At 37.3% G+C, this 10047-nt stretch overlaps 1 protein-coding gene across 16 annotated transcripts in view; it reads left to right on the plus strand.

Annotated features, from left to right (window-relative positions):
* Positions 1–8706, plus strand: part of SSBP2 (single stranded DNA binding protein 2) — a 323926-nt gene extending 315220 nt beyond the window's left edge. For all 16 annotated transcript variants that reach the window (XM_037982164.2, XM_007977098.3, XM_007977115.3 and 13 more), the window contains one exon: positions 7272–8706. In XM_037982164.2, coding sequence (XP_037838092.1) covers positions 7272–7301 — 30 coding nt within the window. In that variant the 3' untranslated portion in view covers positions 7302–8706. The remainder of the gene's footprint in view (positions 1–7271) is intronic.
* Positions 8707–10047: the final 1341 nt, after the last annotated feature.

Below are 10047 nucleotides of genomic sequence, written 5' to 3' on the forward strand. Positions count from 1 at the left end.
CTTTGTTACTGATGCTGGTGTACATTCTCTGCTAAGAACCACTGAATTGGAATGTAGCATAAAAGATTTCAAAACCCAAATGAATTTCATCTTCATAGAATTCATGCCATCCTTAAAATTTATTGGGGAGGACCTACCAAACTACAGTCAGAATCAGAAGAGAGACTACCCTCATTTTGCCTAACTCAGCATTTACCAGAGGTTATACCATCAGAATTTGAAGCACTGGCTAATAGCACGTCTACATTTATACAGAGTGGCTGCTTTATACAGAGTGACTGTTCCATTCCCAAAACAGAACACAAGATTGAGTGCTCTGTGGATTCTTTTAGTTCTGATATCCACGTAGGACCTTTGCAGGGGACAAGGCTTCCCCTGTTTTTAGACTTCATCTCTGTTAAAATTATGCTGATCTGTAGTTTGTTTTACTTGCAGGCTATATATGATTAGTGAGGACAAAGAATGTTTTTATGTGTAACAATTTACAGTAAAAAAAATTTAGTCTGTCAGTGATAAGGAAAAACATGAGAAGCTGCATAATTTAAGTCATAATGCTTAAGATTATGGGAATTATCTTTTAGATCCTGGTTCTTTGAGTGGTTTACTTCAAAACTATGGACAAATTAATTTTCCTATGTTCACTTTTATCTAATTAAAGCCATTGATTTCCTTTTCAAGTAATTTTACCAGCAATAAAATGGCATAATTCAGTGAGATATTTGATAATTCAATTCAGTTTAACATTTATTGAGCCTATTATATGCAAAGCTTCAGGTTAAGACCAAGGTATTCTGAAATAAATATAACACCTATTTTCAAAGAATGCAACCCAATAGGAAAAACAGAGGTTTATATAACTAACACATGTCAGATTAATGAGTGCTATAATGTATATATAAGCCAGGTATTTTAAAAGTCAGAGGAAATGATTAATTTGGAGTTGGAAAAAAACTTTTTAAAAAAGATTCCACATGACTTTCACTTATGGGCAGTGAAAAGAGGAACTCTCCAAGACTCTCTTTCCTTCCCAAATTTGTCATTAGTGACTGCTGCCTTGTTTAACAGTTGGAAGAGGGGTGCCAATTCAGAACTGGCATCAGAAAACTCACTGAGGCAAAGAATCAGATATGACAGGATGTGGAGAACTTCCTTACACAGAATAAGCACCAGCTTCTCCCTTCAATCCCTAATGAACTATGCACATTGCAGACAACAGATTCTTCTGTGAATATGTGCATTTAGAAACGCGAACAGCTGGAACAGGGCTTCTTCCACCCCTAACTTCTGGCCCACCCTTCCTGCCCCTGAACCTAAGTGGGTTCAATGCTAGACTGCCAGCAGAGTTAGCGGTAAACAGAAGTTCCCTGCTTTCTCTTCCCTCCTTGTCTCTGGTCCCCACCAGAAACGTTGTAAAAGGAAAAATAATTTGATGGTGGACTGAGAAACTGCACCACCACCCTGGAAGGTAGTACAGCCTTGGAAGCAGGTCCACACTGGCTTCTCCGTTCTTCTGTCTCCTGAGAAGAAGGGACTTGTTGTGAATGATATCATTGTTATCTGTGGCTTTCTCTGTCATACTACCATACATTTTTGTTTAGACCTTTTTATAAAGTCAAGCAATAAGAGGAGAGAGGAAGAAAGACAAAAGAGATTTGGTGCTGACAAATGTAAGGCTTTGAAGAAGTAAATAACCTTGTTATCCCCAATAAGTTAGCTTTGCTATAATTAAGGAAAAGCAGAACCCTTAATGAATTCAGAAAGAAAACGTTTTTCAATAAATGAACATGCAAGTTGTAGTGTTTAATACACATAAGTCTGAAAGCACATATTTTTGAGCAGTCTGCCTTTTAAGGATCTGTCAAGTTTTATCTTGAAGTTAAATCACAGAAGGAGGCCTGGGAAGGGAGCAAATATCTATTGAGTACTCTTTATGTACTAGATACTATCCTACTGTCTTCACACTCACACATGCTGCTTCATTCAATTAATATAGAAACAGAAATGCCCAGCCCAAAGTCATAAACCTTGCGGTGCCAACATGCTTAACAAAACAAAATGCGAATCAAAAAATGTTTCACTGCTTAGGTTTTTTTTTTTTTTAGATCACAACCAAGACCCTTTATTTCAAGAAACAAAGATGCCCCCTAGTGTTCAAACTGTAAAATGTTTGTTTTGGAAAGTACAGACTACAAAAAACCTTAGTTCAAAAAAATAGTTTTTCATGCTTCTCAAGTGAAGAAAGTAGCTGGTCTTATTTCCTGAATTAATTTAACAAAGTATTTTCCCATGGCACTGAAATATAATCAATTGAGTAAACATGATGTTAAAATAATGGCATCAAATAGGAATTACAAACAAGATAGTAGATTATCTCTCGTTCCCTTTGCCATTTTCTGCTATTGTAAAGAAATCACATCAGCCCCAATTTTTTTATGTAATCATATAAATACTAAATTTATTTCACTTTTGTTTAGCTCAGGGTAGAGGAACTGTTCTTTATTTCTCTCTCATTAAGAAAATAAAGTATCATACAGATGCTTAAACAGAAATATAGTAAGAATTAAAGTGTTCTTGACATGTATAAACAGAAATTTATACACATTGTTCAAAGACTTCATGGAAATCTCTGGATTTTATGGTACATGAACTGGGCATAATAAGGAAAAAATCACAAGTTCACAGCAAGGCATGCTATCTCATTTCACATTAAAAGATAAAATAAGTTGGTGTACATTTAAAATAATATCTTTAAGGGTTACATTTTTAACCAAACCAAACTGTAATGCTGTTGACTGCTTTGTAAGAGCCATTTTACCATCTGGTTAAGGAGAGCCAGACTCAGAATAGTTTTGAAACAGGGCAACCTGATATCACAGCATTTTGGCATAAACATTACAATATGTCATCACATATTGATGCAGCAGTACAATAGAAACATTGAAGTGTGGTCTCAGTACAGTACACCATGAATATTTTATGTCTCTAAATATGATACTCCATTTAACACCTACTATTCCTTTACTTCTGGAAAATTGTAAGCCACTTTTCTACTACTTTGAAGAATAGTAATCTATAGCAAAATTCCTTTTTGCTTGCCCATTCTATGAGTTTTCCTAGAAACTTTGTTATTTCCCCTTATTTCATTTTTTGAAGTAGTTTCAGTAATGGCGGCCGAAGATGAGCAGTTTACAGCCTTAGGAGTGTAAATAGCACTTTGCATATATAGACACCCAGGCATAAATACAAACTATTTTACTGTACTAAATACGTTTAGCATACCATCTTACAGTTATTTGTACTACTCAAAAATTAAACTTTATTAGATGATTGCTCGTTTTTCCTTTCTTTTTTTTTTTTTTTTGAGACCGGAGTCTCACTCTCTCGCCCAGGCTGGAGTGCAATGGTGCAATCTCGGCTCACTGCAACCTCCACCTCCCGGGTTCAAGCAGTTCTCCCAGCTCAGCCTCCTGAGTAGCTGGGATTACAAGTGTGTGCCACCATGCCTGGCTAATTTTTGTATTTTTAGTAGAGACGGGGTTTCACCATGTTGGTCAGGCTTGTCTTGAACTCCTGACCTCGTATTCCACCCACCTCAGCCTCCCAAAGTGCTGGGATTACAGGCATGACCCACCGTGCCCGGCCGGTTGCTCCTTTTTCTGAGTTGTATTGCGTGGAGCTGATGCTTCCATTTTGACTGAATTGGGCCCTCATTTTCTCTATTTTTTCACTCAGTTTCCTCCCTGGGGCAACCTCGCTCTTTAACTTCCCAACAAATCAGTAACAAAATAACATTTTTCTGTAAGATTGACTTAAAACATTTGAAATATCACAGATAAAAAATGTTAACAGTTGCCAGTGTTGAGATGATAGCAACAAATAAAAATACTTGATAATACGAGTATATGCATATGTATAGCTTTACATATATACACACTCTTAACAATGTATAGTAGAATGAAGGCTATTCTATATTTTTAACACTATTTCCTAACATTACCTGACATATGAATTAACTGGAATAATTTTTTGTTTTTTTTTTTTTTGAGATGGAGTCTTGCTGTGTCGCCCAGGCTGGAGTGCAGTGGCACCATCTCGGCTCACTGCAACCTCTGCCTCCCGGATTCATGCCATTCTCCTGCCTCAGCCTCTCAAGTAGCTGGGACTATAGGCACCCACCACCACGCCCGGCTAATTTTTTGCATTTTTAGTAGAGATGGGGTTTCACCGGGTTAGCCAGGGTGGTCTCGATCTCCTGACCTCATGATCCATCCGCCTCGGCCTCCCAAAGTGCTGGGATTACAGGCATGAGCCACTGCGCCTGGCCGCAGAAACTTTTTTAAAAAACCTTTCCTTTGAGGTCCTTTCTGAAATGCTTAGTATCTTTTAGTGTTTTATATTATTGACACAGTATACTCAAAAAAATCTTTGTTTTAAAAGAATGATTATCTTTATTATCTGCCCTATTAAATTAACTAAAATTACATACAACAAAAATTTCAGTTCCTGAGTTGTACTAGCTACATTTCATGAACTCAGTAGCAGTGTGTGGCTAGTGGCTGTTGCACTAAACAGCACAGAATTAGAACATCATCATCACAGAAAGTTATATTAGACAGTGCTGATGGAATCACCAGTATTTATTGTAAGTAACAGTAGCTGTAGAAAGCATAGATTAAATTTATCTGTGCCCATTTTGCCATATTATCTCATTTTTTCTACTCTAATAAAACCTTGCTATCCACTTATTTCTTTTTATTTATTCTTGCCTCTAAACTTTTAAATAGCAAAATATAGTTCTCTTTAGCCACAGGCTCTGGATAGTTGAAGCGTGCTGTCATTGTTTATAATGTGAGACATGGAATCACATTATGTGCATGGGATCAATTGAGTAAACATATTAAATGGTATGATGTTTGTGAGGATGAAATGGTAGGATGAAATGTGATGTGATGAAATGGTAGTAAGTTCCCCTCTGACACAGGGTCAGGGATCAGTTCCATGTCATCAGCATTTGTCTATAACTGGGGGGTTTGCTTTGCTTTGCTTTTTTGCTGCTATGATCAAGGGGAAAGGTTGTCTAAACTGAATCTCTTTTCTTGTTTCTGGCAGCCTCCCTCTTTTTTTTGTTCTCCTACGATCTGTCTAAAAGTCTCCCCTTTTAATCACCATATACTCACTATAATCCTACCTACAGGATCAGTTCAAGTATGTAATTTCACTTTCCTGTACTGAAACACTGTAGGCTGTGAAGTGATTAACAAGTATTAATAGATTTTCCTTGATGTAATGCATGTTTAAAGGATTAAACAATCCTCTTCCTATAGTCCAGTGACCCTTTTCCAGGCCTGATCACCCACCTTTCCTCAGGAACAGTGCATGCTTTTGGTTTGAGCCCTAATGACATCTGGCCCAGACATGTGCCAGCTGAGCCATTGCCCCTCTGTGCTCTTCCCTGGGGAGTCCTGCTTCCACACTATAATCCGTCCTTACATCAGTATACACCTATATGTCCTTTCTGATTTCTGCAGCCGGTCTCAGCTTGTCTAGAATTCACTTCATTTTATTCTCTTTCTGCCAGCTTTCTGAAAAGTTTGTGCTCCCCTACCCAGGATTATCACAGCTTCTGGTTAGGTTCCTGGAGCCTGGGACCAATCCCTTTGCCTTTATCTGCCTTTTTCCAGGAGGCACAATTGTTATTAGCATGTTGAAGGTAATTGCCTTTTACCCTGGTCCTCATGAGTTTCCAATAAAACATTTAAAATATTTCACATTTCAGGGGTCCACATTTATATTTTAATTTAGAAACTGTCTTCATCCAAAGAGTCTTCAATCCCACATGTGGGATTAGATGCCTCTCCCCACAGCTCAGATAGTCTAGAGCTGTGTTGTTCAAAATGTAACCACTAGCCACATGTGGATACTCAAACTTAAATAAATTAAAAGTAAATAACATTAAACATTTAGTGTCTTGACTGCACTAATCACATGGCATGTGCTCAGTAGGCACATATGGCTAGTGACCTCCAAGTTGGACAGCACAGACCACAGAACAGATATGTCATTGAAGAAAGTACTCTTGCATGGTGCTGCTGTAGAACTTTTCTGTCACAGTCTATTCCCCAAGAATATGAGGGTACAGTGGCACAATTAGCAAAATAATTGCTCTTTATTTCTCTCTAAATCATTTTTGAAGCCATTTTTTTCCAAACCTCTGAAACCCTCACCTTTTATCATTTGTCAGCCTCATCAAACTGACAAGTCAGCATGTAACAATGATGTTCCTACTCACGTGCAAAAATGACTGGATTACAGTTAGAGTCACAGGCCGAGCACAGGGGCTCACGCCTGTAATCTCAGCACTTTGGGAGGCCAAGGTGAGCAGATTGCTTGAGCCCAGGAGTCTGAGACCAGCCTGGGCAACATGGTGAAACCCCATCTCTACAAAAAATACAAAAATTAGCCACGTGTGGTGGCTTGTGCCTGTACTCCCAGCTACTGGGGAGGCTGAGGTGGGGGAATCACCTGAGCCCAGGGAAGTCAAGGTTGCAGTGAGCTGAGATCACTGCACTCCAGCCTGAGTGACAGAGTGAGACCCTGTTTCAGAAAAAAAGATTACAGCACAGATTATGGGCAAGATGCTTAAATGCTGCAGTATAAATTAGTTTCTTAAGTATTTTCAGTGCTTTAATAAGAGCTTCCCAGGGCCAGCTTGCAGTTGTTTTTGTTTTGTTTCCCTACAATATTAACCTAACACTTGCTGAGCACTTTCTATGTATTCAATAAATACTTAGTTTAGGGATTTTATATCTCTTCTTCCCCAAGCCCCTTTACAGATAGGGAAACTGAAGTCAAGACAGGTTAGGTAGCCTCCTCAGTTTACAAGCTAGTAGGTGGCAAAGACTAGTCCTCATACTTACTTAGTTATGATCCAGCCTTGGACTAAATTTACCCGAGGTTTTTACAAGTGCCTGCAAAACATCAGTCTGTCTGGAGGGAGGAGGCAGAGGGACTGGGTAATGATCAGCCTTCTGGGTGCAGGGAGAGAATAGGACTTGATGCTTTCCAGGGGAAATATTGAAAATTTCAGTATTAGGTTAAGTCTGTATCAGTTTACTTTTTTTATAGTTTCTTATTTTATGTTATATGAGATGAAAAGCTTGCACATAAAAGATGATAAGAAATTAGAATTCTTCGTTTCTGTTGTACCAAGAAGAACCTTAGTGATCTCTAAAAGAATTGTTGTTAAAATATGGATTCTTCTTTCCTTCTAGTACTCCCCTAGCATGACAATGAGCGTGTGATCCATTACCAAGTCTCCTCATGAAAACCACAGTGAGTCAGCCCTTCACAGAACTACTACGGAAGAAAATTATTCATCACAGTGTACAGTTAAACAAAGGAATCTCAGTCACACCAAACCAACCTTTTTATTTCCTGCTCTCTCCCCTCTTTTGTGAAGAAAGCGGGTCCAAACATGATTCAAACAACTGTACGGAGTGGCATATTAGAATTGCCCTAAACTGAACTGCAAATAATTATGTGTGTATGTATATGTGTGGGAAAGAGAATGTACTGTATATGTGTATGTTATACAGACATATACACATACATACATTGACCCACAGGACATTGTAAAATATTATCACATGACATCTTAAGTAGAAATAAGTAGGGACTTTTATTCCATCCTTTTTTTCACGTTTACATTTTAATTATTACAAGTTGCTCCTGCCCCCTCCCTGAACTATTTTGTGCTGTGTATATCACTGCTTTATATAAGTTATTTTTTAAGGTGAACTCAGATGTTATGGTTTTGTAAATGTCTGCAATCATGGATAGGAATAAAATCGCTTATTTGAGAGCTTTCATTAAATTGCGTCTGATGCAAGTTATCCTGTGAATCACAAAGTGTACTGTCTCAAAAAATAGAAGAAAATGTGTCTTCGTCTTCATGTTGAATCAAACAATTTCTCAGTTACCTTCAGTGAAAAGTATTTTTTAATTTTTATTTGAGATAAACACTTCAAATCAGTAAAAGCTTAACTGGGGCCTCATACAGTGTATTTCTGCAATAACTGCTTTAAACGGAGTTCTTGATTTGTTTGTCTTAGATGATACAGAAATCACTAAATAGCCCAAATCACTTAGACCATAGCAACAAAGTGACAGGGGTTGTCGTATTTTTAGCAACATCTTTTCTCTTTAACATGATGAAGCCCAAAAGTGGTAACAAAACCATTTGCTTGAATTTGTCACTTCTCACCAGGAATACTAGAGGTAAAATTTTAATAACATACTAATGTTAAATGGTATCTGGTTTTTATTCAGACTTTTTGTGAGCATATTCATGTAGACACTAGAAGTAAATACATTGAATGAGACTTTGAGCACAAGGGAGAAGAGAGTTGTTAGCACTCCTGAGGCCTCTGGAGTGCTACTTTTCTATCCAGGTATCTTGTTTGCTACCAGCAGAATTGACTGGTATTGGTTCTCACTCGCCAGGGAGCGCCTGCTCTGTTCCTGGGATATAAGGCTTTTATTCAGAAGCAAATCATTGATAGTGACTTTGCTTTATCTAGCCACTGACTTCAGCAGGCTAAAACTACATTGTGTAACTGCCTGTTCAAAAAAAAATGAGTAAATGTTTTAATAAAAAAAAAAAATCTACTTCCCTTATGAAAGCACCTTGCTCTATGGCACTTTCCAGATCTTTTGAGGTTTTGTGCTTAATAATACATACATACACCAAAATCACAATAGAAAGATATGAAGACTTTAATTTTAGACTCTGAAAGATAACTGGGTGATCCTTTATGTTAAAATTGTGATACAAGCAACCATTGATAAATACCAACTATGAATCCAAACTCCAGAGACTGAAAAGCATTGTTTAATCGCAGGTAAGAGGCTTTCTCTTTCCTTTAGGCTTATAGTCTCTAAAGTGAAAAATTGGCAGTATATAGTCATGCAGCTCATAATGACATTTCAATCAACCACAGACTGCATATACAACAGTGGTCCTATAAGATTATAATACCGTATTTTTACTGTATCTTTTCTATGCTTAGAAACACAAATACCATTGTATTACAGTTGTCTTCAGTATTGAGTACAGTAACATGCTGTACAGGTTTGTAGCCTGGGAGCACTAGTTTATATTATATAGCCTAGGTGTGTAGGAGCCTATACCATCTGGGTTTGTGTAAGTACACTCTATGATGTTCGGACAAGGAAAATACTGCCTGACAGTGCATTTCTCAGAATGTATACTTGTCATTAAGTAACACGTGACTGTATTTGCTAGTTCCTGATGACTGACTTCTCTCAAATTCATAATGATTTAGTCCTTGTAAAAATAAAGATTTTGGCTGTGCCTAACAGGGATACTAGGCAGAACTGTTGAGAAAAAAAAAAAAAAAAAAAAAAAAGCTGAATTGAATGTATGTTGCAGATTTAAGCTATAATAAAATGAGCCTCAGTTAATCACACACAGCGTTCAGATGCCTAGGAGTGCACACCGGAGAAGAGCCTCATGCTGTCAACCTGCAGAAACCTTTCATGCAAATTCAGATGAAAAGGTCTTTACCTCAAGCGAAGGTAACCTGAATGAAGGTGACAGTTTGTCCAGACACCTGACTACCAAGAAGAATTTTGACTTTCATTTTTTATGACAATCATATAAAAACTGACAGCCCTTTGATTATTAAGTTTAATCTTATAATGCTAGAATTTTCAAACATTTTGTTAACTCTTTTCCATTATTACTGATCTTGAGGTTCTTTTCTTTGCCTTCTGAGAAGGTATTATTTCTTATCACAAAGAATGATGAATCTGATTTTATCTGCCCTTATTTTGGGGGTAATACTAGAATATGAATTGTATCATGATCCCCATTATTTGTAACCTAAAAGTAAAATTCGTTTTTCTTTTTTCCAAGGCAGAGCAGTCAATTCATTGTAAGTATTCATTTCTTTTTTCTTCTTGGAGTCCAGATTAAAAAGAGTTACTTTAGATTTAAAATTTTCCTGGAATAGTTGAAAAATTATT

The sequence above is a fragment of the Chlorocebus sabaeus genome, chromosome 4 (genome assembly GCF_047675955.1).
Source record: "Chlorocebus sabaeus isolate Y175 chromosome 4, mChlSab1.0.hap1, whole genome shotgun sequence".
NCBI classification, from domain to species: domain Eukaryota; kingdom Metazoa; phylum Chordata; class Mammalia; order Primates; family Cercopithecidae; genus Chlorocebus; species Chlorocebus sabaeus.